We start from the raw sequence: 25,241 nt of genomic DNA on the forward strand, positions 1-25,241 counted from the left end.
TGACAGTCGACGCAAACCTCAACGCGAGAAGAAGAACGTGTTCCCGCCAGCATCCTTCCGCACTTCCTTCCCGTAGTCCTTTTCGGGATCAAACTCTTGCCACATACTCGCAGGGAAGATGTGTTTGTTCTTCTCATACCACCGCCTATCAACCACCTTTGTGAGAGTAGGATCTTCGTCGGCGCCCTCGAGGGTATTTATATCGGGTAACGCTTTAGCAGCAGCCGCCGCCGCCGCCGCCCTCGAGGCAGGCGTCGCAAGAGGTTCGTGTGGGACTGCAGCATCATCGGTCGGTGTGGGTTTTTGAGGAGGTTCGGCGGTGTATTTGAAGACAGGCTCGCCGTCAGGACCCGGAGTCTTGTTCATGGCGAAGAAATAGAAATCATAATGCTAAATGATAATCAGAAATTATTCAAGCGCAATGCGATTGGTGTAGTAACTTACGTGAGGTAAAATGACTGTTCCGCGAACAAGCATCAAATCATCAACGCCAACTCTGGCCCATTCTCTCCTTGCGTTTGCTTTTTCTCCAACGCCCAAGTCGGCGCCAACCTTTCGGCTCTTGTCGAGAAACACCCATATGAAGTCGCCTTTCTTTAATCTAACAATGCCGCCAGGAATATTGCTGCCGTCGTAGAAGACAAAAGGAAGGGCGATCTCGGTGGCTTTAACGGCTTCTTGGATGGCCAAGAATTCGCGTCGCAAAGCGTCTCGTTCGGCGGCTTCTTTGCGCAGTGCGGCTTTGGTCATGGCTTTTGGCACCATTCCGACTGAAGCATTGGCCTTGAACTTGGTTTTGAACTCGCCTTCGCTGCCTTCGGTTTCGTCCGCGCTGTCTTTTCGGGGCTTCGATTTCGGTTTGATCGCTGGCTCTTCATCCTCGCCCTCTTCGTCGTCAAATGACAGCAACTTCTTCCCTTGCTTCTTTTTCTTCTTCTTCAACGGTCGCATTCCATTTCCGCTATCACTGCCGTTGTCAGGAGTGCCTGCCTGGGAAACATCCGGAGTGGACGTGCCTGAGTATGCAGCTTCGCGGGACTCGCGCTCCTGTTGTTCGAGGACTTCTGCGCGTCGCTTGCGGAAATCGGAAAGAGCGACAAGGCCTACCGTGTGTGTTGATAGACGCTCATTAGTCGTTTTGTTCTGTGGCTTGAACCGAGACGCTCCTGAGTCAGACATTTTGTTGTTTATTCTGAGCGCAGAAGAAAGAATAATGTGTAAAGTTTAAGATGTAGCTACGATAACGATAAGAAATGTACTGTGTTTTCTTATCTGATTACACTGTCTATTCACTGTTTTATAGCCTTGAGTAGACAGTGCGGCTAGGGGTCTACTACGGAACTACTCAACTCAATTCAAGTCATCATCAGCACTCTACTACTAAACTTACTCTATTCGGAATCTACTTGGTGGTGTAAGTGGGAATGGATAAGTTAGCAATTAATGGTAGAAAGTAGAATATTCATTAATGACTACTGCGCTGCGTAACTTATTGAGGACGATGTTCACTTATATGCGAGGCACTTTCTGCCTCCACAATTGCTTCGACGTCATTCACTTGAACCTCAGCCCATCAATATTCTCTGGCTAACTTTGTACTTACCTATGCAGCGTTTCCAATTCTCACGGCCTACTTTCTCAAACATTCCAAGAAAGGTACAATTGGCAAACTATTCCAGACCCACGATCATGGCCAATGTTGATACTTCACTACCCCCAGTGCCTACTGGAGCTGCCGCCGACTTCGCTGCTAAGCACTCAGAGGAGCACCCACTGAAGCTCTACGGCGGCTGGTTCTGTCCTTTTGTTCAACGAAGTTGGATCACTATTCACGAGAAAAAGATTCCTCATCAATATGTCGAGATTAACCCGTACAAGAAAGAGCCTCATTTCTTGGCTCTGAACCCTCGCGGACTCGTGCCCACACTTGCAGTCCCCTTTGACGCACAAGGCAAAGAGCAGAAAGCTTTGTTCGAGAGCAACATTATCTGCGAGTATTTGGATGAAGCTTTCACTGACGAGTTCAAGTATGGTTCTCGTCTGCTTCCCACAGAACCATATGAGAAGGCCCGGTGTCGTATCTGGATCGATCATATCAGCACCCGCATCATTCCTGCCTGGTACAAGCTCATGCAGCACACTCCAGAAAAATCATTCAGCCTTGAAGATGCGAGAGAAGAACTCAGAGGTAAAATCAAATCCTTTGTGGAAGAGATGGACCCTGAAGGTCCATGGTTTCTTGGTTCGACTCTGAGTCTCGTGGATATTTGCTTCGCACCTTGGGCAAAACGCTTGTTCCTGATTGATCATTACAAGGAAGGTGGGCACGGAATTCCTACAACTGGTGAGGGTAAGGATGGTGATATTTGGAAGAGGTGGAAGAAGTGGTATGATGCGATTCTTGATCGTGATAGTGTGAACGAGACGTGGAGTGCTGATGAGCGATACATCATCGCGTATAAGAGATATGCGGAGGACACTACCAACTCTGAGGTCGGTCAGGCAACACGATCAGGCAAGCGGCTTCCCTAGAGCGAGTCCACCAACAAATATCTCAACTCTGATGCAGTTGGGTGGATTTTGAGCATTTTATTCCCTCTTTGAAATATACACCATCATATACCATAGCATAGAAGTCACTATTGTCTTTTTACATCAATATAAAACCAAAACTTTCATGCTTAGATATTTTAGTTCTTTTCATTGAGTTCCATATCCGTCGCGTCACTGTCTAGTCTTGTCTTCTAATCTTGATACAAGCCCGTGGCAAGTCATGATATCAAAACTTGAAGGATGCCATAATAAGTGCCGTCACTCTTGCCTTGGTCAGCCAATCGCACCTCACCACATCGTTTCTCTCAATTACGGACTTGGTGCTCAACATGGCATACAGGCAAACATGGCTCACTGCCCAGTCGCTGTGAATTACCTTAAATGGCTGGTCTTTATCATCATGTGCCTGCATTGTTATTACAGAACCCATAGAACAAAAGTACTTTGTCACTTTAAATAAAAATATGGCCAATAGGTTGCCGATTGTTAGTGGTTTCGTGGTTACTTGTGGAGAGACCAATTCGTTTAATAACTTGAGCCTTCAGACAACAGTGCTGAGGAGACTTCCAGAAAAGAGCACAATATTCACATTGTTGCTCAGGCCGGATGACGAAACGATGCTGAACGTACGATAATAGTATTCTCCGATGTCACATAGGTATGGTTTGACATTAGTACTGATATCACAACCACATGTTCAAAAGTCGAATCTTAGGTATTCAGGACAACAAGGTACGCGATAGCAAATCATACTAGAGGACATGCTCGTTGAATGTCATTGGAACAAACAAACATACCTCGGCGATTCCGAATGATAATTCACGGCACTTGCAATTTCGTTGCAAACATTTTCCGATAGTAATGCGATGCATGATGGTCGATTCTCTCTGTCATGTCGCACATGAACGTGGGCTCTACCAGAGGCATGTAAGTTGGCCAAGGTTGCCGTGTACAAACCCGTCAGTAATTAATACGTTCATGCAAAAAAGACGGAAACGATGTCACTTAAACGCCTAAGTCCCGTCGATCTAGACTAGAACTTAATACAGGCTGTTAATGTTTTCCGGTGGGTGGATCGATAAGTGCTGTACCCATGTTTAGCAACACCATGCAAGATGCAAGTCATGACCTAGCTGGAGCTGGAGCTGAGCTGAAGATCCCTGCCGAGGCCGAGGACCTTTTACGATTCTGCGGGGTGACACAGCACAGCACAAGACAAGATAGCAAGCAGGGTTCTAAACTAGATCGATAGCGGTCAATGCCGTGAAGCAATCGCCCGATGCCGTCTTTGACCGCTCTCTTGGAAAGATTTGTTTTGTTCTGTTTGTTTGTCAAGTTGCAAGGTCAACGTCAATTGGCGATTGGTGTGTGTTACAAGGCATTGAGTGAATAAGTGACAGGGTGTGTCTATGTTCGGAGCAATATGGAAACGTTGCTACTGATGGTCAAGATGGAAGCCAACAGCATAGCGTAGAATAGGTAGCAATACTAAACTTGCTCAATATTCTATCCATCGCCGTTGTTGTTCTCTCGTTTATGCGGAGAAGTGGGCTTGTACTTTGATCGTCCCGGAATAGTCGGGAGTATTGGTGAAGATCTTAGCATGATGCATCAAACCTAGAGTTGCCCAACCTCTAAACACAATTAATTTTGTATTCCTCCGCGTTTCCCGTTACTAACGAGGAGTAATGGAATATGTCAGGGCAAGACATGGCACGACTGAAGAATTTTCTTCTCTTTTTTGCCACGAGGCATGGATCGTAGCAGTCGTGCCATGACTTGTGCATGTCTACATGTCGTACCCTGTAGTACAGACCGTGACCAATGGCGTCTTGGTTTATTTATGTTTTCCTTTACTTACCGATAGTATAGTGGCTAATCAGTAAAGAGTGGAATCACACAATGGTGTTATGATTGTTTGACTGTTTATGGATGACCCGTCAGTAGATTATCTTTCTGTTATTAGTGGTGATCTTCCCACTTGATGTTTCGCGTTAGTTCACCAACCTCCCTTACGACTTTGACGATGTCCCAGGTGACGCTGAACAGTCAAACCGGGTATCAATAGAGAAAGGATTATCACTAAAAAGAAGCTCGAGCTCAACAAAAATCTTCAAGTCAGGTTAGAAAAGCATCCATTATTCGAATATTCATTTGTCCACCAGTCGTTGGAGGCTCATCGGGTCTAGACCCCCTACAAGCCCACAAGACAGATCCCGCGACCTCCACTGTAAAGCGGGACCTACAGAAGGTCCTCGCAGGCATTAAGTGGAAGCTTGCGGCCTATTTAGGTAATTCGTTATGCCCCATGGCATTCCAACGGTGATCAATTCAATTCGGTTCAACGTCGAGGTAGCATTACCAGAGATGCTATCTGTATGATACAACGTGCCCCTAATAATTCAACTCGACAAGTAATATCATCCTATACAAACAATCACCTGAAAAGACAAAAGTTCTGGACCGTGATGGTCACTTTAGCTTCTATTTTGGGGTGAAGCCAATGCACGAGACCTGATAGCTTAGACTGCCGATGCCGAGCTGAAGACACGGCCCCACTCGGGGACGGTAGGAATTGAGGGAATACGAGACCCAACACCAAACACTTTGAGAGTACAGACACAGTAACTTGCAGTGGTACGTCACTTGACATTAACTCACTCAATGCTTGTGCTCGAGAATGTAGTGAATTCGGTCCTATCAATGTCACTCACTAAGCTATATGCTTAGTTCTAAACTCAAGTATAAAGAAGGTCTAGTCCGCCCTTGAGTTGTAAGTTAGTCAACCAAGCATCACTCGCAACTAAACAACCAACCTCTTCACCACTATCACATAAAACTTATCAATCTCGACTCTTTACTCTAAACAACAATCTACATCAACCATCAAGATGCAATTCCTAAGCCTCGTCCTTATGGCTACTTCAGTCCTGGCCATTCCCGCCAAACTCCCTTCCAAGGCCCCAGCACCAACATGTATGGAAAAGGGCACAAAGGTCTCTTCATGGAAACTCACAGACTTTGTCTACAACGTCCAAAAGAGCACAAACACCGCCACAGTCGAGTTTGACCTCCACAACGCTGCTCTCGACTACACGGCCAACTGCTACGGCAAGTCAGTCTCTAAGAAGGCCCTCTTTGATGGCAAGACCGACTACACCTGCAAGGTCCCCAACGGAGCCGACTCTGCCACCTTCAAGTACAACCATAAGAAGGGCGTCATCTCCGTTTTCCAGCACTGGGCCTGCGTCCAGGAGGGTGGTTGGTTCGAGGCCATCGGCAACAAGACTTCTGCTGAGACCAAGTCGAATTGTCACTCTACAACCAAGTCCGAGACTTGCACAAAGGCCTCCTTCACTGTTCCCGTTCTCGAGATGCGTGCCGTCTTGTAAGAGGCGACACTAAGACCGCATCGCATCTTCTTTTCTTTGGTGACAACATTTTTGACAAATACTTTTAATAATTTCTAAGCGTAAGCTTATGGCGTTGGGGTATAACCCTTCTTTCAATCCACGACTATGCCGTAACGACGGCTGGATAGGATCTAATTCTACGATCTCCATGACATTCATTTACGACAAATACCCACGATGAGGTAGAAGATTCGAGGAAAAGCTGGTACAGCAGCAGCAGTTTTAGACAATCAATGGAATAATTTGCATCTAATTTGAGCATGCTTCAATGAACTCGTGAACTGTGGCAAGCCCACCACCAAGAGCACAACAATGTCAAATGTGCAACTCTTGATTCCGGATATCTCGTGTGTCAATGTAAAATAAAGCGGTGTGGTTGTTATGGGAAACCGCATGGTTGTGAGACACTCAAGGGAGAGGAAGAAACACTTTGTTCAGCGCCGGGGCGCCATTCAATTAGAGGCATGCCTGCTGTGACCTGTCTTACTGACATTAACCAGTGAGTTTAAGTGCTTGGATTAGAACTTGTGTATCAAGGAACCTTCATTATGGAGCGCCATGTTATCGCTTCAACTCGTTTTCTCGAATCGGCTATCTAGTCTAGTCACTGGTCCAGAGTCTAGTTTTGGTTCATCTCAGTCAGTCTTGAAGAGAGGCTTACAACTTAGGTAGCTTTAACGGTGGTAAATACTCATTTTCTATCTCATTCCAATCCTACACTTGGTGTCAGCCACCACGTTCTCATACTATATAGCCAACGATCGCAACGAGGCGTATTGAATTGTGGCATCTTAGGCGCTTTAACTCTAATTCGTCTCAGTCTTAGTCTCAGCCTCGGTCTTAGTTTTAGTGGATGATGAGTTCCTTCAGTAAAGTGTAAGACAACATGTCGGCACTTCCAAGCCATCTATCGTAATCTATCCGGTTTCACATACGTCGGTGTGCATGAAAAATAAGTTGATGGGAGTATTGTACATGGTTCTCTGGGATGTCATATCTGACAGTGTTCACTTTTGTGGTTTCAGTCTATACCTCCGCTACAAAGCTATGCGACGTCGGTACTCATAAGTCTCACTGGCATGTTGGCTTGTACATCTCTCTTATATCGTGAAGATCTTGTTGATAGCTTTCCCCAGAACTTTGAGATCTTTCTAATTTCCTCCATAGAAATGCTCTTCACTTAGACATGGGCCGGGACTTGGCATTGGCCGCTCAATCGGTTAATACACCGGATCACAACTCTACTCAACATCTAACAATTTGCTCTCAATCATGTCGTGTTTGGCTTGACAGGCGATCCTACAGAGCTAGGTAAGAATGAAAAATATATGTAAAATACTCTTGGGATAGACATTGTCATCATTTAGTCATTAGGCAAAGAGATGTAGAGTCAGATTGACGAGAATGGCAGTTCATCCTTCAAGTTAGTCGCGTCTCTTTCCCCGCATCAACTTACCATCGCCGCATCTCGAAGAGGCAACAGAAAAGGACGTAGACGTAAGGATCCCAATCCCGAGCAACATCCGATCCGAGGGCGTGGCTGTGATGCTTGGAAGCGCGGGGTAGTATAAGATGCCAATGAACATAAATAGTCACGCATTTGCTACTCTTTGAACTCCACATTTGTGATATAATATCACTTATACATACTCAAGCTACATACAACATGGCTACACAGACGATGAAGGCTGTCAACTATCAGGGCCCTTTCAAGGTCTCAGTAGAAGACGTTGAACTGCCCAAGCTGCAACATCCTGACGACGTCATTGTCAAGGTCACGACGGTGAGATTTAACTGTTCAATTCTCTACTACAATAGCTAATCTAACTCACAGGCTGCCATCTGTGGCTCTGATCTACAGTGAGTGAGAGTATCATATACAAACAGCAACGACACTTACAACAAATAGCATGTATGAAGGCCGGACAGCAGCAGAACCCGGCATCACATTTGGTATGATCATTAAGTCTTCCTATCTTCTCCTCACTTACTGACCGTCCCAGGCCATGAGAATATGGGAATAGTTGAACAGCTCGGTGAGGGCGTCACTCTCCTTAAGAAAGGGGACCGAGTCGTTATGCCCTTTAACGTCGCCGACGGCCGCTGCCGTAATTGCGAAGAGGGAAAGACTGCTTTCTGCACTGGCGTAAACCCTGGATTCGCTGGAGGTGCTTATGGCTACGTCGCCATGGGCCCTTACAGAGGTGGTCAGGCTCAGTACATCAGGGTCCCGTACGCTGACTTTAACGCTCTCAAACTCCCTGCTGGGAAAGAGCATGAGGCTGATTTCATTCTCCTCGCTGGTGAGTTCTTCATTCTCGGGCCGTTCTCCAAAGTTACTCATATTGCAAAGATATCTTCCCTACCGGTTGGCATGGTGTCGAAATCTCCGGTTTCCGATCTGGTGAGAGCGTCGCTGTGTTTGGTGCTGGTCCTGTAGGTCTTATGGCAGCATACTCGGCCGTCCTGCGCGGTGCCTCACGAGTGTTTGTTGTGGACCGCGTTCCCGAGCGTCTTCAAGCAGCTGAGAAGATTAATTGCACGCCCATTGACTTCTCCAAGGGCGACGCTGTAGACCTGATTATCAAGGCCAATGGCGGAGAGGAAGTTGACCGATCTGTGGATGCTGTCGGTTATCAAGCTGTTGGCAACAGTGGCGATACTGAACAGCCCAACATTGTTCTCGAGAACATGATCCGCGTTACTAGACCTTGCGGTGGTCTTGGAATTCCAGGCCTTTACGTCCCTAGCGACCCTGGAGCTTCGGACGAGGCATCCGCCAAGGGCATGATCAGTCTTAGCTTTGGCAAACTCTTTGAGAAGGTATGGCCCCAATACGCTCTGATGGACAGGCATTATCTAACACGATCTTAGGGACTTACCATTGGTACGGGCCAGTGCAATGTCAAGTCTTATAATCGCTATCTTCGAGATCTCATCATCTCTGGTCGAGCCAAGCCTAGCTTCGTCGTTTCGCACGAGATCAACATCGATGAAGCTGAAGTTGCTTATGAGAAGTTTGACAAACGAATTGACGGATATACCAAGGTCCTTATCCACCCTAACGGCGGGTTCTGAGTTACTTGAGCAGATTTAAGATAGTTCTAGCGATATTTCAAAGAGCGTAATAACTTTGATTGAATGTGTTGAGTTGAGAAAGCTTCGAAGTTGCAGAAAACTTGACCTCCGCTGCCTAAATTAGAAGATTGTTTAGTTGTTTTATGCCATTTTAGGCCTGTCCCTAGGTTATTTATCTTTTACATCCTGATTTTATCTTGAGCCTCTTGCTACTTTTCCCAGAGCTCAACGTCTCTGAACGTGTATGCTCCAAATGTCTCCCTCATACAGATGCGCTCACGTCTCTTTTGTCTCGAATCTTCCTTTTCTGTTGCCATGGGTAAAGCGTCCTCATTTTACGTGTCGCATGCTGATTGCGATGTCGGAACGTTTATAAGTCCAATTGGCCAGACCGGGAATAGTCACGATATACCATGACTTCATCTCCTCGTTCTAAACACACTTAAGTATCCTAAAGCGGTAATAAGTTGATTCACCGAGGCCAAACATAATTAATTGACTCACTGTCGATCTTGAGTATATATAGACTGTGGTTCGACCACAAGTTTTGCATATTGCAATTGGCATCAAACAACATGGCGACGACTACTTCTCTTGAACTCGCGAGCAATCGCCCTGAAGACAATGAGGTAGAACACTCAGAGGTGGCTTCAATCGATGCTTTACCACCAACTGATCGAGGCCGTGGAGCGTATACAGCTCTTGCTTGCTGCACAATTGCTCAAGCGCCCATCTGGGGTAGGTTTCCTCCACATCTCACCTTCGGAATCGCAATCTGACTTGGTCAGGATACTCTGTATCTTTCGGGATCTTTCAAGAATACTACTCTGCTCACACAAACCTCAAAGCCTCTCCAAGTGCCATCGCCTCAATTGGTGCATCTCAAACAGGAATCATGTATCTCATGATGCCTCTGGCTTTCATCGCCCTCAATCGTTTCCCTCTCCTTCGGAAGTGGTGCGGACCGCTCGGTCTCGTCATCACCATCATCAGCTTAACCTCTTCAGCATTCGTCAGTAACGTTGCTGGACTCATCGCGACTCAGGGTGTTTTGTACGCTATTGGCTGCAGCTTGCTATTCAGCCCTATCTCGCTCTATATGGACGAATGGTTCGTCGAGCGTAAAGGATTTGCATATGGGGTTATGTGGGCTGGAAAGTCTACCGTTGGCCTGGCTTTACCATTTCTGTTCAACTTCTTGCTTCAAAGATTCGGGCTCAAGGCGACTCTTCTCTCTTGGACAGTCGCATCAGCTGCCATGACTCTACCTACGCTCTTCTTTCTGAAGCCCCGAGTTGAGGTTAGCCGTGACTCGCGGCCACGTCCCATCAGCTTTGCTTTCATGGGACTTGCATCATTCTGGATGCTGCAGTTTGGAATTGTTGTTCAATCACTTGGATATCTGATGCCAAGCACGTATCTAGCAAGCTACGCCAACGCAATTGGTCTCTCATCAGTCACTGGACCACTCTTGCTGGCACTCTTTTCACTTGCTTCTGTGCCTGGATCTCTTATTCACGGCATGCTGGGCGACAAGGTCTCTTCTACCAAAGTCATCCTTGTCTCCTCGTTAGGAAGCGCACTCCCAGTGTTTCTACTGTGGGGTCTCAATCGTCACATTAGCACCATGGTGGTGTTTGTGATTCTCTATGGCTTCTTCGCTGGAGGATTCAGCGCTACATGGTCAGGGGCTTTGCGGGAAGTCAAGGGAGATAATGAATTCATCGATACATCTTTGGTGTTCGGTATGCTTCTCGGGGGTCGTGGATTAGGGTTCGTCGTTGCAGGGCCTTTGAGCGGTGCGCTTATATCGGCTGGGAACTCAGTGGCAAGCGGTGATAGTCTTGGGTATGCGACCAGGTATGGCCCAATGATTCTTTGCACTGGTGTTACAGCAATTCTGGGAGCATGGGCTCCTATCTGCAAGATCGCCAAGTCGATTGGGATGACGGGAGTTAATAGCTGCGTGAGGGTGGCTTGATCAGAATCTGGACATGGCAGCAGGAGGCAGGAATATGAGAATTGCTCATTTCGAGGACTGGTGATCCTATAATAACTTTGATTTTTTCCGCTGTCTATCTCTTTGTGATCAATGCTTCACCATTCATGATGCCCAGTGAAGCATCATCTATCTCAATCCACTGCTCCCAAGCCTTGGCCATCTCATCTAGTTCGTCGCCAGTTGCATTACCCATCTCAATAGCCTTTTGTCGTGCAAAGCCAGTCAGAGAGCGGTCTTTCATTGCTGAACCTACAAATTGTTAGCTCATTTACCAGATCGGTCAAAAGATTGTTTGTACTCACCCCATGCCTTCTTATCTTCAGGCGTACTATAACACCAAGTCCCAAAACTCAAAGTAATGTCTTGACGAGAAGCTCCAGCTTCCAAGGCCCACGAGAGAAGTTGACGGCCTCCTTTCCCTTGCCCTCCCTTTCCTTCAATGATCTTGATCTGGAGCTGATGAAACTTGAGAAGAGCTGGAAGCTCAGGCCAAATGCACCACATGTACATGTCGCTCTCGCGTAGGGAAACTGTACCTCCAGGCTTGGTCACCCTCATCATCTCCTTTATCGCATCGACAGGTGTATCCAAATGACACAGAACCTGGTGAGCATGGGTGACGTCGAAAGTCGAATCAGGGAAAGGCAGCTCAAAAACATTGGCGCTTTGGAATTTAATGTTGGTGACACCTTGAGAGTCGGCGTAGTCCTTTGCTCGAGCGAGGATCTCGTCTGATATGTCGGTAGCTGTGACTTCTCCCTCGGGCATGTATCGCGCTAAGGATGCTGAAATTGTACCAGACCCAGCACCGACATCCAAGAGCTTCAGGTTGGGATTGCTTTTGACAATGACTTGTAGCTTAGGTAAAAGATGGTTGCTGCTGTTTTCAGCACTGCGCCATTCATGATGCTTTACTTGGGCAGCAGCATATCCGTGGCCGTACTGATTGTGTCCTGACGCCATTATCTCGGTTGTAATTTGTTTAAGAAAAAGGTATTATTTAATCAAGACTTAATATTGTATCTCTGTTGAAACCCGTTTTATATGTTTTTTTCTTTACTTGATAATGGTTACCCTGTTGCCTGTCGGAGCTGAGATCTCCATTAATGAGAGCTGACGTAGTCTCAACTCCGGAGGCAAGTTGTGGGGAAACCTCAACTCCGGTCACTACTAATTCATGCCATTGGAATGTTTTCCCACCTGCTGAACCAACTTGTACAATGAGTTATTCAACATGAGTACTGACCTATTAACATTGTTCTAATACTTAAAAACATAATGCTCTATCAAGATGGGTTTGGCTCGTTGCCTGCATATATTGTAAACCCGGGCTATCCGGCATGTTAAAGCCACCAGACATCATAAATCCATCCGCTGGTATAAGTGTATTACACAAAATATCATGGCCGTATGGTAAAGCACTATTACTTTACTTACGAGATACCCAAAGATTTGGCAGTTCACTTCAGCTCAATTCAATAATTCGTTTTACATACATCACAGTATCCATCCTTTCCAACAAATTGTTGTCCATCATTCCAGGCACACTTCATGCGGAGTAAAAGAGCGGAATGCCTCCGTCAAACCCCCAAATAAGAAGCAAATATTGAAAATCAGAAACAGACCAAGCAATTCTCAGCTTAGCATGAGATGAAGTAGTCAGGAAAATACCTGTCATTCGTTGCCAAGTCATCCGGAGTCAATTCCCGAGGCTGGCCTTTTTATTACCCCGTGGGGTTAAGCTCTGTGAGGGGAACATATCGAGCTTCCTTTTTGACCATGGATGCACATTCATCACAGATGATGTTACATTTTGTGGCTTGAATTGGTCACTTACTGAACCTAGCAGTTCTTTTTTCAATAATTCTGTCTGTACAATTGCTGCAAGTCAAGCCTGAAGCAGTCGCACGGGCCGAAATACGAAGATAACTTATAGTCTCTTTAACAAACATTTCAACAATTACTGTAACTTTCCAGAGATACTTTATGCGACGTCATTGAACCAGATGCTACTGGATCCCCTGGCTGCTTCTCCAACTAGAGGTCAGACTGCAGAGCCGCCACCACCACCACAGGAACCAAGGCGTGCAACCCATTCGGCTGTGGCGTACCAAGCAAAGACCAGGTTTCTTCGGACTAACGGTGTTGATCTTTTTCAACACCAATTACTTGACCTTTAGAAAGAATGTTAGTTCTTCTATGAATACCTGTGTTACGGCAGATGATATCTACTGTTAATAAAGCTCATATGTCAAGTAAGATAAGTTAACTCCGATACTGGCATCTCCAAGCGACATCGGTAACAACTTAACCATAACCTTCTCCGTAACTCGGCCGTAAAAGGTAGCGGAGTCTCCTTGGGATCTCCTCTGTGGGGGATCTAATTCAACCCTAACTCATTCTAATGGGGTTCGGTGGATCCGGCCTTGTATCGCAGGATCGTCCCCTTGTTTAATGATTCCCCCAGTCCCCCAAATGCTCCCCGACCTCGGCTCGGGTGAGCCATTGAAGTGATTGACATTGAGTTTACCTTGACTGGCTGCAGGTCGTACTCTAAAGGCAGGATCGACGGAAAATACGGACCTGCCCCGAGACATTCAAGCCATGCCCATGTCTCTTTATAAGTCACCCTCCCGCTGCCCTTTTTCCTCTTGAAACTTTTGTGACCTGCAGTGTAGACTTTCTTCTTTATCCTTCTACCCCTTCAAGGCCTTTCACTACACAAAAGTCAATTTCATCAAAAAGGCCTAGTAGCTGTGAATAATGGCTCTCAACTCCAGGGAGAAGGAGAGCGGCAATGAGTCGCCTGTGTCCTATGACGCTGAGCGCACCAATACCGTTGGCGATGGTGTTGTCACAGACGACGTCCAGCTGGTTTGTCCGTCCTCTACAACTGATAGCAAGCTCATGGCCAGGATTGATTTCCATGTCATTCCTTTCCTATGTATCATGTACTTGCTTGCCTTCCTAGGTACACCCATCTCATTCTTCTTTACCGTGTTGCAAATAACTGACTGATCGTGTAACATATAGACCGTGTCAATATCGCCAACGCCGATGTTTTTGGTCTCTCCGAAGAGCTTGGTCTTGAAAAGACAGAATACAACACCGCTCTCGTCGTCTTCTTCGTCCCATACATCCTCTTCGAGATCCCCTCCAACATTCTTCTTAAGCGCTTCAAACCCCATGTCTGGCTCAGTCTGAACATGTTTCTCTTTGGTCTTACCACCCTTCTTCAAGGTTTTGTCCAGAACTACAGCGGCTTGATCGCCACACGTTTCTTCTTGGGTCTTTTTGAGACGGGCATGTTTCCTGGTGGTAAGTCGTCATAAAACTCTTGCGAACACAGCGCATTTCGCTCACACTTAAAAAGCTTTTTATTTGATTGGCATGTGGTACCGTCGCCGAGAAGCACAGCGTCGTTACAGCTTCTTCTTCAACAGCACGACTCTTGCCGGCGCATTTGGTGGTCTTCTTGCCGCAGCTATTGGAAAGATGAGCGGTGTTCGCGGTTATGCCGGTTGGCGTTGGATCTTCATTCTCGAGGGCGGTCTCACTGTCCTCGTGAGCTTCTTCTTCTTCTTCCTGCTGCCCAACTTTCCTGAGCAGGCCGAATGGCTCACTCCCGAAGAGAAGAACTATGTCACTGCCAGACTACGCGCCGATCAGGGCCACGCCGGCGCCGAGCGCAAGACGACTTTCTCCGATGCTCTCAACGTGCTCAAGGACTACAAGATCATCATCGGCGGTTTCATGTACTTCGGTCTCATTGTGCCTGCTTATGGATATGCCTACTTCGCGCCTGGTATTATCAAGACCTATGGATACAGCCCTATTCAGACACAGCTTTACAGTGTTCCTCCATGGGCTGCTGCTTTCGCATTCTCGCTCTGTGTGGCCTTTGCTTCAGACAAGTTGCGCCACAGAGCATGCTTCGCCATCTTTGCCATTCTCGTCGCCATTGCAGGATTCGCCACTCTTCTTTCTGTCCACGACAACCATAAGGTTCAGTATGGCGCTTTGTTCCTCGTCACTATGGGTGCTTACACCGCCATGCCCATCATTGTGTGTTGGTTCAACATGAACCTTGGAGGTCACAGGAGAAGAAGTATCGGCAGCGCATGGCAGGTTGGTTTCGGAAACATTGGTGGTATCATCGCCGTGTACTCTTTCTTGGCAAAGGACGCTCCCAAGTTCGTTCGAGGCTATTCCATCTGCATTGCATTTACGATTCTCTCCATCATCGCTTGTATTACATACGGTGCTGTCTGTCTGTACGAGAACAGAAAGAGGGCCGCAAACCCACCGGAGAGGGAGCTTACTGATGATGAGAAGGCTGAGTTGGGCGATAATGCGCCTACCTACAGATATCTGTTGTAATTAAAAGTTGAGCATGTGGTGTGGTTTATACTCAGAGTTGGATACCTAGTTGTTTTGGCCTAATTTTAATGAATAATGAAATACCAACAACATTTGTTATATGATCGATCATTCTTATTGGATCCATCGTGCTTGAAGCAATAATCAAAAGGGCCGATGATTTTATCTTTGATGCTTGTACTGATAACCTTCAGCCAGTACGACACGGGTGTTTGCCAACCACGTTTCGTGTACTATCTTTGTGTAATTGAAGTCTCGGAGTATTTCCTCATTGCCTTAAGAGCAAACTCTTTGGAAATAACAAAAATTCACAAGTCAATAAGAATGATTGAAATAAACTCATGCATAGTATCCGTAGACTTACACTGGTTCATTGTCAGTGGAGACGAATCCTTCACTATGCCTTTTTTGCACAGCGCGGCTCGCAATTGCCCCTCCTCTGGGCGCGCCCTTCACTAAATACTTCCCCATCAACCCCACCAAGAAATTCAATGATAGTATAAGATCAATCGTGTCCTGCGACTCTCTTTGGGAACTTTGTTGTTCATATAAGTCTATTCTTCTCTCAAGGGTATCTTAAGGTCGTCTCTATACAATCACATCTAATATAGATATACAATGGCGACAATTCGACATGCCCGCCGGGAGGGTAAGTTCAATAGTGCATCTCGAGACGTCATGATGCTAACACCAACTCTGCCATAGACGCTCCCATAATTCTTCAGCTCATCCAGGAGCTTGCCGATTACGAGAAGGAGCCAGATGCCAACAAGGCCACCGTTGAGACCCTACAGGCCACAATTGCCTTCGCGCCATCCGACTCCCCCGACGCCGACGCCTCTGTCGTCCCCGCCACCGAACCCATCTCGCCAACAAAGCCCGCCAGATGCCTTCTCCTCATTTCCCCCGAAGGTGAAGCCGTCGGTATGGCACTGTACTTTTACAACTACAGCACATGGCGCTCGCGCGCAGGCATCTATCTCGAGGACCTGTACGTCCGGGAATCAGAGCGCGGCAAGGGATACGGCAAGAAGTTGTTAAGCACATTGGCCAAGCAGGTCATTGCCATGGATGGAGTTCGGCTCGACTGGGTAGTCCTCAAGTGGAACGAACCTAGCATCAAGTTCTATGAGAGCATCGGCGCCTATCCTATGAGCGATTGGGTCGGCATGCGGGTGGACAACGAGGGCTTGAACAAGTTGGCCAACTTGACGGATTAATACCGAATAAAAGAAACTTTGATACTCCCAATTATGGATGGACCACCGATATTTTGAATGCTATCATTTCAGCTCGCCACAGATTCAAGACTCGACCTTGGGATGGACTGGTGTCTTGGGCTGCTTGTTTTTCTTTTCCTTATTCTTGAAATTTGGCTCTGGCGGAACGTCTTCGAAGACTTCGAGTTGTCTTCTTGAGGGAGCGGTAATAGCAGTATTGAAAGTGCCCCAGGTAAAGCCTTTTTTCCCTATACCTGGTCTTGTCTCTATCTTAGGGCTAAGTTGCCAGATTTTCTGATAAGTGCGGCGGAACCACCTTGGTGTCAGTTCCTTAAGATCGCGATCTAGGTGGTGGTGGTATGGATGGTCCGTTTTGTCTGGACCGACGTGTGCAAACTGCGAAAGCTGATTGATACGCTCGACTCTATTAGTAGGTTGAGTGGCGTAACTCTCCCAGTTCCAGTCCAGGGTCGGTGACTTGTCTGACTTGACAGCTCGTAAAGGATTCGCAGCTGTCCTCCTTTTTGGGATTTTCCACTGCTCGTCTTCCTGGGCGCCTCTGGATAGCTGACCAAGAAACTCCCATTCGTTGTTGTCGAGTGGAGGCATTACTTTATTAGCAGCACGTTTCCAGAAGTGCGCCCTCTTAGCTTGGTAGACCCTCTCGGGGGTTGGGTTTCCCCAGATGTTAGTTTTTGGAATGTCAGGTTGAAGGCTTCTGATATCGGACTTGGGCCAAGACATGTCCGCCTCCTCTTGACGTGCTTTTTGAGATATTTGTAAGTTTTGGAGTTTCCGAGTATCCCATTTGTGATAGAATGTAGGCTGGAGAGGCTTCGGTCCACGTCTGACCAGAATCTTCCTGGGCACTTCTTCCTTTTTGTCGCTTGGAGTGTCTACTGCGCTTTCTGCCTTGTGTTTCTCTGTCTTTTGTTTCTCCTGATAAGAGTCGTCCTCGATCGCCGTTTCGGTTGACTTTGCAACCACCTCATCGTCCGGCTTGTCTTCTTGAACACCTTTGATTGTCGCCTCCAAAGCTTCTGTGTCGCTGGGAGGCTGAGGCTTTAGAAAGTCAGATATAAGGCTTCGCCTTCGGGATCCCGTCCTTGCAAAAGCATGCATCAATAATTCTTCCATCCACTCCTTATGTCCACTATTGGCCGCCCTCAGCTTGCGCAAGACATTGGCGCCCTTGGCACGGTGCTTATCTTGTAGAGGGTCATATTTGTGGTGTTTTCGGAACTTGGAGCGAATTTGCGTGGTGATGGTAGGTCGAATCGCCGGGGGAAGATATGAAGTCTCGCGGAGGATATTTCGATAAAGATGGCGAGGAGGGAGGAAGCTAGGGATATTCGAATTTGGACGAGGCATTGTGAGATCTCGCAATGCAAAAAGAACAACTAAATAGAGGCACGAAGCCTCGTGGGAGAGTTACAATGGAAAGTGGAAGACGCTAATGCTTGAATCTTGAAGCTTGAATTGTCTACTATAATTTTCAGTAGCTGTCTGCGGTAAAACCCCGGTCGGTTCTTTCATCTTTCATCATTTGCAAAGACAAGTGACAGTAAGAACACAAGTGACGCAGCTTTGACACCTGTCTCTTGCCAAAGAACAAATTGTTAGGCTTCTTCGAGTGTGACAGTCAGGTGTGTTGAATACTTCCGAGCAGCCATCTGCATTCGGAGCAAGATCGTGATCGAGCAAGGCTAATAACCAGCAGTGATGGAGTAAGATACCTTGCCCATAGCAACCAAAAAGCTTAAACAGTAGAGAACTCCTTCACATTGGAGTTGCTTAATTGATGGTGTGTAATCATGTACTAGACTTTATGAAGTATATCCGGTGATGATTGTGTTATGGTGAAACACATTTGGTCTAGGTTATGGCGGCCCTTGAGAAGTGGTTGCATTAGTGAGCTTGACAATTCACGCGTTGTTGTGGAATTAATGGCTATGAATACTTCAATGTGCTTGCACAATTACGGCCCATCGAATGGCTTCGTTCACTGGAAACAACAAAGAGCGAACGAGTGATTGTCATGTTGAGGTCGCAGGAATAGGCCAAAGTTACTAAAGGTGGGTCTCATGATGATACATTGAGGCCCTGGCTCGTGCGTTCACGGCCTTTACGCGCTCTACGCGCGAGACACGTCTGGAGCGCGATCATCCGCGAAACGGACACGTCTGGGTTAATTGAACGCATCTTTTTTTTCTGCCAAAGGTACTCGTCTCGTCCCGTTTCACGCTCGACGACAGCCGAGGGAGCGGGAACTTGCTGCAAGTGAGCACAACCGAATAAGTCACTTTGACGTGCATAAGCTCAAGTAGACTGGAGAGTACAGTACAATACTTGCAGTTACCTCAATTATCATGTCTCAATCAGGTGTAGAAATAATCGGCATTGGCGCCTTCTGAACCGTTACCTCCAATCACCTCCTGCTTTCATCTCCATTAAAGCATATTGTTCACCTCTACTACATACAACCTTATCGAAAGCATCAATGGTGATAATTTGAGTAGCGAAGTATTCAGGTACTTGATCTTCACCGGGCCAACTGGACTATAGGCGGCTCATTACACCAATTCCGCTAAAAGCATTGGCTCTCAGCGCTCTCCCCGCTCGTCTCTGGGGCACCATCGAGGTACCTGAGACCCTGGTCCGTCTGCATCTCACCTCACCTGCACGACTTCGCCCTGGCCCGCCCACTATCTCCAAGAAGTACTCATTTCGTCGGGTCTTTACTCCATCTCCATCTTCACTCTGCAACCACTCAGTTTTTGTGCGCACAAAACCACTGAAACTCGACCACGAGGCGCATGGGCGATCCCGGGTAACTACCTTCAGCCCCATGCTGCGATTCTTTTACACCTTACGATACCAAACCAGGCCACTCCATTTCACCTATTAATTCAACCTTGTCGCGTCCCCCTACTGATTCTCCGTACCTTTTCGATATCTTCTTATTGTTAGCGCTGTGATGCTATCACGCCCTTGACGAACCTCTTCGAAACTTCTTCCTAACGAGGACTTCACTGCAACTCCCTCCAGGGGTTGATTTTCCCTTAATACGATATGCCGTCGGCATTGCAATCATCTCAACAATCTTTCAATATGAGTCAACAATCGCAATCAGGAATGGGAAACTCATTCCGAGGAGGCTACAATGGCGACCCAGATAATTCCGGTATCTATTCGGTAAGCACAACCCATGCAGTCTGTCGCTATGCGATTGCTAATAATTCTGATATAGGCATCATATTCAGGCGTGGATGTATACGAAATGGAAGTCAACAATATCGCCGTGATGCGCCGTCGCAACGACTCATGGCTCAATGCCACTCAGATCCTCAAGGTCGCGGGAGTTGACAAAGGAAAACGCACCAAGATTCTCGAAAAAGAAATCCAAACAGGCGAACACGAGAAAGTCCAGGGCGGATATGGCAAGTACCAGGGCACTTGGATAAAGTTCGATCGTGGTCTGCAAGTCTGCCGCCAATACGGTGTTGAGGAGCTTTTACGACCACTCCTTACCTACGACATGGGCCAAGATGGAGGTGTCGCCGGGCGAGGTGATTTTAATACACCAACAAAAGAACAAGCAATGGCCGCACAAAGGAAGCGATTATACAATCAGAATGCAGACGGAAGAGCTAACGGCGTATCCGGTACATTTTTTAAGAATATCTCTACGACTGCGTCGCATGCCGTTGCAGCTATTAGCAAAGCTCGGTTCGACTCACCGGGTCCCAGGAGTAGTCGCAATGGTGCTTCAAGAACAGCTTCTTTCAGCCGCCAAGCGTCGATGCAAAATGGCGATGATTTCCCTAGCAACTCTCAACAAAGCTTTGCCTCCGATTATGGACAACAAGTTGATTCGGCATATTCGACTCAACAAGCCAACAACTCAGTCCAAATGGCCGAACCAGATCCCCCTCGAAAACGCCAACGCGTGACGATGACACCGGCCGAAAGCTTCAACGGATACGGGCAGAATATGGATATGTATGCAGCGACATACCCTGGATCACCAACAGAACCTAATGAGTCCTTTATGTACACCCAGAGTGCTATCCACGATCGATCGCCAATGGAGGAGGGCAACGGACCTCTACCACCCCTGCCTTACGAGATGTCTCCAGATGTCGAAACCAAGCGTAACGTGCTTATGGGGCTATTTCTGGAAACAACGGGCACTGATCCTACAAAAAATGATACCCTTCGAGGGTTTACACCATTGGAATTGGACATGCCAATCGACTTACAGAGCCATACTGCGCTTCACTGGGCCGCAACTCTTGCTCGCATGCCTTTGCTACGTGCTCTAATTGCTTCTGGCGCTTCTCCGTCTCGCGTGAATGCATCAGGCGAAACGGCGCTTATGCGAGCATGCTTGGTGACAAATTCTCAAGACCATAACTCGTTCCCTGATCTTCTAGAGGTTCTGGGTGGAACAATAGAGGCTCGTGATCACAAGGGACGGACGGTTCTTCACCACATTGCTGTTACTAGCGCTGTCAAGGGTAGGAATGCAGCAAGTCGCTATTATCTCGAGAGCCTCCTGGAGTGGGTGGTTAGACAGGGCAGCGCACCTAACAGCCAACATGCTCAAACAAACGGAAACGGTCCTAGCAACTCGCAAGCAGCCAGCCCTAAGATGGGCATTGCACGATTCATGAGCGAGATAGTTAATGCTCAAGACAGTGTGGGCGACACAGCCTTGAACATCGCTGCCCGCATAGGTAACCGGAGTATTATTTCTCAATTGCTGGAGGTTGGCGCCGATCCAAACATCGCAAACCGTGTTGGCCTACGACCGCTTGACTTTGGTATTGGAAGCGAGAATGCTGAGAATAAGACAAACGGCGAAGCAAACGTCGAGAACGGTGCCGTAGGCACGAATCAGCGTAGTCGAGAAAGCAGCGACGAAATAGTTGCTTGTGAGTTCCAATAATCCCCATTCCATTAAACCGTTGCTAACCATCATAGCCATTTCTCATCTTCTGTCAGAAACAGGCTCAACATTCCAGGCCGAGATGAAGGCCAAGCAAGCGTCTCTCGATACCCTTCACAGCACCCTCCGTACTACATCAACACAACTTGGCGAGGCCAGACGAAGTCTCGAGCACCTAACTGCTACACTCAAGAAGCAGCAACTAGCAAAGCAAAAGGTCGCCAACCTATCACATGCCCGTGAAGCTGAGCAAGTACGCCTGATGCAGGAGCAGTCTCGAGCCTCACAACCCAACCCCTCATCATCATGGGAAACCGAGTTATCAGCTATGCTCGAGGCCGCTGACGATACGTCCGATGGAGAGTTAGGTGGCGAGGGCCTCCTCCCCTCAGCGGCAGTCCTTGAAGCTCGGGTTCGTGCTGTGAAGAAGCGATGCGAGTCAACCCGAAAGATGGTGTCAGCCCTCAAAGGACGAAGTCGCGACACCGAAGTCAAGTATCGTCGTGTGGTGGCGCTATGCACTGGCGTCCAAGAAGACGAGGTCGACGCTGTCATCGACGGTCTACTCAAGGCTGTGGAGAGCGAACAAGAAGAGCTTGAGATTAATCGTGTCAGGCGCTTCCTTGGCGGAGTAGAAGGAGTGCATTAATATCGGCACTTACTTCTCCTCTCGCTTTCCCGCAGCAGGACGCTTTGCAGTCCTCACATCCTCTAATGACTACAATTCGTGTACGATTTTGGTTTCGTTTATATAAGGTGCTTTTGATACCCACTGAGCCCGAGAAGCACCCCCCGCTCGTGGTGGATTAGATCGATGGGCGTTTATTCATCAGCTGTGGCTGGCGTACTCTTTATCCGTTTTTTGTTACTACTATCCTTGGTTTTTGTTCTTGCCAGGATGCTATTTTGTCTACGAGAATCAGGTTTGACGATTGTTATACCTTACTTTGCCTGGCGAGAGATCCAGAAGTAGAAAGAGAGAGGGAGAATAGGGGAAAGTAGTTGGCGCAGGGGTTTTTCGCGAAAGGTGTATAATAATTCATGACACAAAAAGTATCAGTTCTATCGACTGTTGTCATACTCTCGCCCATTCTGCAAATTTGTGTCTTGCCTGTGATTCAAAAGATGTACACAGATCTTGACTGGTCATGCGAAGAGCTCCCATCTGTCGCCCATGCTAAAACTCCAAACACCATGCAATGCCTTGCGATATTTACAATGTCATTGACCCGTCACCTCTTGCCGGTTCAAGGCTCAAGAATCTAAGTGACGCCGTTTCGATAGACACCCTCCCATCTTTCCTCAACACCACCAACCTTATTTTTCAAGTCGTTAATCTCTGCATCCAGTTCATCTACATTTCGAGACAGAGCGCTGACCTCCTCAAATCGCCTAGAACCTTGCGCGGTTTTGATCATGGATTCAACCATGAATCGCTGCTCTTCCAAGACAACTAACCGCTCTCTAAGTTCCTTTTCTTCTGTCTCGAGCTGGCTGACGACTGTGCTTCCTTCGCTAGGCGCTTGCGACGACGTTTCAGTATCCGCAAGCTCCGAGTGTCGTAAACTTGACCCAGAGTGATTGTGTGAAGCGAGAAGCCGTGAGGTGGAAACGGTTGTAGAGGATGATGCGGATGAGCGTGAGCGTAGCATCTGGGGCAAGCTCTTGAGAGGGAGCATGTTTGTATGTAGGAAGCCACTCGCATATGTATATATGGCCGCCTGCAGTCGCCGTTGCGTGGCGCTCTCTGTGGGAAGGTCGCGGAGACGTTTTGCAGCGATACCATATTTTCCAAAACTGTCGACCAGGCGCTTTCGAATCTTGGCTGCTTCCTGGATCTGAGCGCGTGTTGGTGGAGGTTTGTTCAGGTCGATTTCGCCGCTTTCTTTCTTCTCTGGCTGTAGGTTCAGAAGCACACGATGGAATGATGGCAGGAGTTGTTGAATGCCACGCTCGAACTGTTGTAGAGTCTCGTATGCCCGCTGATCGGCAGGTTTGTGCTGTAGTGACGCTGCAAAGTCGCGCGCAGAGAATATAGTATGTTTACAGTCGCGACACATCCGGATATCTATGCCAACTTGCCCGCCGTTTGTTGTCGAGGTTGGTTTCTCGGTTCCCGAAAGTGATTTCGTCACGCCATTTGTATCACTTGATACGTTTAGTCCAACTTCTGAGGAACATCCTGTCTGCGGATCGCCACAGACAACACGCCCACATATGCGACAATGGTGTCTTCTAAACGTCCAAGATCCAAATTCTTGTCGGCAAAATGGGCATTTAGAGACAGTCGCATCTTCTTCCCAAGTAACAACTGATTGCTCGATAAGCTTGCGGGCATTCTTCTGCCCTGCTAATGATGTTACTGGGCCAAGCAAAGATCCATTCGATTGCGTGAGGTTTTCAGGAGGGTTCGCCAATAGTTTCGTGAGCTTTGTCAATCGTTTCTCAAGCCGTGAGATTTCCAGATTCTGCCGTTCGACCTTCTTCCTTCTTATTTCCACAAACGCATTGGTGTGATCCGTCAAGACACCTTGGTGGTCGTTGTATCCTTCTCTTGACTTGAAGCATGTCTCGCATACTCTTGCCCAATAACCACGGACCGGCTCATGTTTCGCGCTTCGACTCAGTTTCATCTGGTACATGGTATGTTCTTCGCAGAACAGTCGTCCACAATGTCGACAGTTAATGCTTCCATTCAATGGCCCTAGACTCCTTCCACATGTCGGATCGGTGCATGAATCGTAGCTAGTCGAGCGTTGCCAATGGTGTCGCGTGATGAGGTCGTCGGGATCAATAGGACCTTCGAGGGGGTTCTTTCCAGCAGCGGTTGACATAGGGGTGACGACAGGTACGGACTCGTTCGACTCAAATACATCCAAGCCTCGAAGCTTCTGGTTTATTAGGGAGAGGGGCTGGAATCGTTTCGCTTTGAGCACCTGCTTGTCGAACCACGTCTTTACTTCATCTTGTTCCTCTTCTGGTAGTTCTTGGTGGGTGTCGTCAATGTGTCGGTTAAGTTGTAGAAGGGTCATCTATCGGCAGATATGTCAACACCAGTTTCACTAGCCAGATATTGGCTTTCTCACCATTTCTTCATTACATATTGGACACACGAGCGCGCCTCCATCTGCCGGCCCCCCCTTCCCTTGAGCACCGACGCTGATGCTATTGCCGATGTCCTGGCTTGCAAGACCTGGTGAAATACCACTTATGGGTGGTGACACTGATGACGAAACTATCGAAATGCTGCTTTCTGAAGTTGCTAATGGACTTGCAACTCGAGGCGCATTCGTAACCGGAGGGGTCGGGGGAGCAAGGCCCCTGCCGCTTCCAAGAACACGGCCGCCGCCCAGCTTGCGGCCCGACATGATGAAGTATTTCCAAAGACAATGCCGGTTTTGAAAGGGAGAAAGAGTACGACCGCAGTTGGTCGAGCCCAATCACGCGCTGCAACGCTTTGGAAAGTATGTAGAAAGTGAGATTGGTGAATTGAGGGGAGACTGGCCATCCATGCTATGGCCTGGCGCGCATGTCTGATAAAGAGGTACCTTGATTTGTGCCATGTAAAGGCGGTGAAAGAAGTACCGTCATAGCATGCGTCATCCCAACCCCTAAGCAGTTAGCTCTAATTCGCTTCCTCCCGT

The 25,241-nt window shown here is 47.7% G+C and overlaps 12 protein-coding genes across 12 annotated transcripts; 7 read left to right on the plus strand and 5 right to left on the minus strand.

The window, feature by feature from the left end:
* Positions 1 to 18: 18 nt before the first annotated feature.
* EDB82DRAFT_525292 (XAP5, circadian clock regulator-domain-containing protein) lies at positions 19 to 1,179 on the minus strand (the record flags this gene model as incomplete). The annotated part of the gene is made up of 2 exons (XM_025735908.2): positions 19 to 390; positions 445 to 1,179. The coding sequence occupies 2 exons, from the start codon at positions 1,177 to 1,179 to the stop codon at positions 19 to 21; spliced, it is 1,107 nt and encodes a 368-aa protein (XP_025586568.1).
* A 345-nt stretch (positions 1,180 to 1,524) lies between these two features.
* On the plus strand, positions 1,525 to 2,686 carry EDB82DRAFT_501091 (glutathione S-transferase). Its single transcript, XM_025735910.2, has one exon. It carries the CDS (start codon positions 1,606 to 1,608, stop codon positions 2,530 to 2,532), a length of 927 nt encoding a protein of 308 aa, XP_025586569.2. The 5' UTR covers positions 1,525 to 1,605; the 3' UTR covers positions 2,533 to 2,686.
* A 2,212-nt stretch (positions 2,687 to 4,898) lies between these two features.
* EDB82DRAFT_187387 (uncharacterized protein) lies at positions 4,899 to 5,325 on the minus strand. Its single transcript, XM_065607168.1, has one exon. It carries the CDS (start codon positions 5,204 to 5,206, stop codon positions 4,991 to 4,993), a length of 216 nt encoding a protein of 71 aa, XP_065464995.1. The 5' UTR covers positions 5,207 to 5,325; the 3' UTR covers positions 4,899 to 4,990.
* On the plus strand, positions 5,326 to 6,007 carry EDB82DRAFT_187388 (uncharacterized protein). The gene has a single exon (XM_025735911.2). The coding sequence runs from the start codon at positions 5,445 to 5,447 to the stop codon at positions 5,943 to 5,945; it is 501 nt and encodes a 166-aa protein (XP_025586570.1). The 5' UTR covers positions 5,326 to 5,444; the 3' UTR covers positions 5,946 to 6,007.
* Positions 6,008 to 7,632: 1,625 nt separating this feature from the next.
* Positions 7,633 to 9,044, plus strand: EDB82DRAFT_475959 (uncharacterized protein; the record flags this gene model as incomplete). Its single annotated transcript, XM_025735912.2, has 6 exons — positions 7,633 to 7,749; positions 7,801 to 7,826; positions 7,876 to 7,919; positions 7,970 to 8,269; positions 8,320 to 8,789; positions 8,841 to 9,044. 6 exons carry the CDS (start codon positions 7,633 to 7,635, stop codon positions 9,042 to 9,044), a joined length of 1,161 nt encoding a protein of 386 aa, XP_025586571.1.
* Positions 9,045 to 9,230: 186 nt separating this feature from the next.
* Positions 9,231 to 11,168, plus strand: EDB82DRAFT_187408 (major facilitator superfamily domain-containing protein). The gene is made up of 2 exons (XM_025735913.2): positions 9,231 to 9,782; positions 9,833 to 11,168. Exons 1-2 carry the CDS (start codon positions 9,620 to 9,622, stop codon positions 11,023 to 11,025), a joined length of 1,356 nt encoding a protein of 451 aa, XP_025586572.2. The 5' UTR covers positions 9,231 to 9,619; the 3' UTR covers positions 11,026 to 11,168.
* Positions 11,073 to 12,292, minus strand: EDB82DRAFT_187457 (S-adenosyl-L-methionine-dependent methyltransferase). Its single transcript, XM_025735914.2, has 2 exons — positions 11,349 to 12,292; positions 11,073 to 11,295 (listed from the first exon to the last, which is right to left on the minus strand). Exons 1-2 carry the CDS (start codon positions 12,007 to 12,009, stop codon positions 11,120 to 11,122), a joined length of 837 nt encoding a protein of 278 aa, XP_025586573.2. The 5' UTR covers positions 12,010 to 12,292; the 3' UTR covers positions 11,073 to 11,119.
* Positions 12,293 to 13,590: 1,298 nt separating this feature from the next.
* Positions 13,591 to 15,530, plus strand: EDB82DRAFT_501098 (major facilitator superfamily domain-containing protein). Its single transcript, XM_025735915.2, has 3 exons — positions 13,591 to 14,017; positions 14,080 to 14,364; positions 14,420 to 15,530. Exons 1-3 carry the CDS (start codon positions 13,810 to 13,812, stop codon positions 15,424 to 15,426), a joined length of 1,500 nt encoding a protein of 499 aa, XP_025586574.1. The 5' UTR covers positions 13,591 to 13,809; the 3' UTR covers positions 15,427 to 15,530.
* A 530-nt stretch (positions 15,531 to 16,060) lies between these two features.
* EDB82DRAFT_475963 (acyl-CoA N-acyltransferase) lies at positions 16,061 to 16,646 on the plus strand (the record flags this gene model as incomplete). The annotated part of the gene is made up of 2 exons (XM_065608047.1): positions 16,061 to 16,075; positions 16,152 to 16,646. The coding sequence occupies 2 exons, from the start codon at positions 16,061 to 16,063 to the stop codon at positions 16,644 to 16,646; spliced, it is 510 nt and encodes a 169-aa protein (XP_065464996.1).
* An 84-nt stretch (positions 16,647 to 16,730) lies between these two features.
* Positions 16,731 to 18,017, minus strand: EDB82DRAFT_475964 (uncharacterized protein; the record flags this gene model as incomplete). Its single annotated transcript, XM_025735917.2, has 1 exon — positions 16,731 to 18,017. The coding sequence occupies one exon, from the start codon at positions 18,015 to 18,017 to the stop codon at positions 16,731 to 16,733; it is 1,287 nt and encodes a 428-aa protein (XP_025586576.1).
* Positions 18,018 to 19,291: 1,274 nt separating this feature from the next.
* On the plus strand, positions 19,292 to 22,661 carry EDB82DRAFT_462087 (uncharacterized protein). The gene is made up of 3 exons (XM_025735918.2): positions 19,292 to 19,841; positions 19,897 to 21,583; positions 21,633 to 22,661. Exons 1-3 carry the CDS (start codon positions 19,719 to 19,721, stop codon positions 22,244 to 22,246), a joined length of 2,424 nt encoding a protein of 807 aa, XP_025586577.2. The 5' UTR covers positions 19,292 to 19,718; the 3' UTR covers positions 22,247 to 22,661.
* EDB82DRAFT_501105 (FYVE zinc finger-domain-containing protein) lies at positions 22,662 to 25,067 on the minus strand. Its single transcript, XM_025735919.2, has 2 exons — positions 24,684 to 25,067; positions 22,662 to 24,629 (listed from the first exon to the last, which is right to left on the minus strand). Exons 1-2 carry the CDS (start codon positions 24,963 to 24,965, stop codon positions 22,860 to 22,862), a joined length of 2,052 nt encoding a protein of 683 aa, XP_025586578.2. The 5' UTR covers positions 24,966 to 25,067; the 3' UTR covers positions 22,662 to 22,859.
* Between the last annotated feature and the right edge of the window lie 174 nt (positions 25,068 to 25,241).

The sequence above is a fragment of the Fusarium venenatum genome, assembly GCF_020744135.1.
Source record: "Fusarium venenatum strain MPI-CAGE-CH-0201 chromosome Unknown EDB82scaffold_2, whole genome shotgun sequence".
Classification (NCBI taxonomy): Eukaryota; Fungi; Ascomycota; class Sordariomycetes; order Hypocreales; family Nectriaceae; genus Fusarium; species Fusarium venenatum.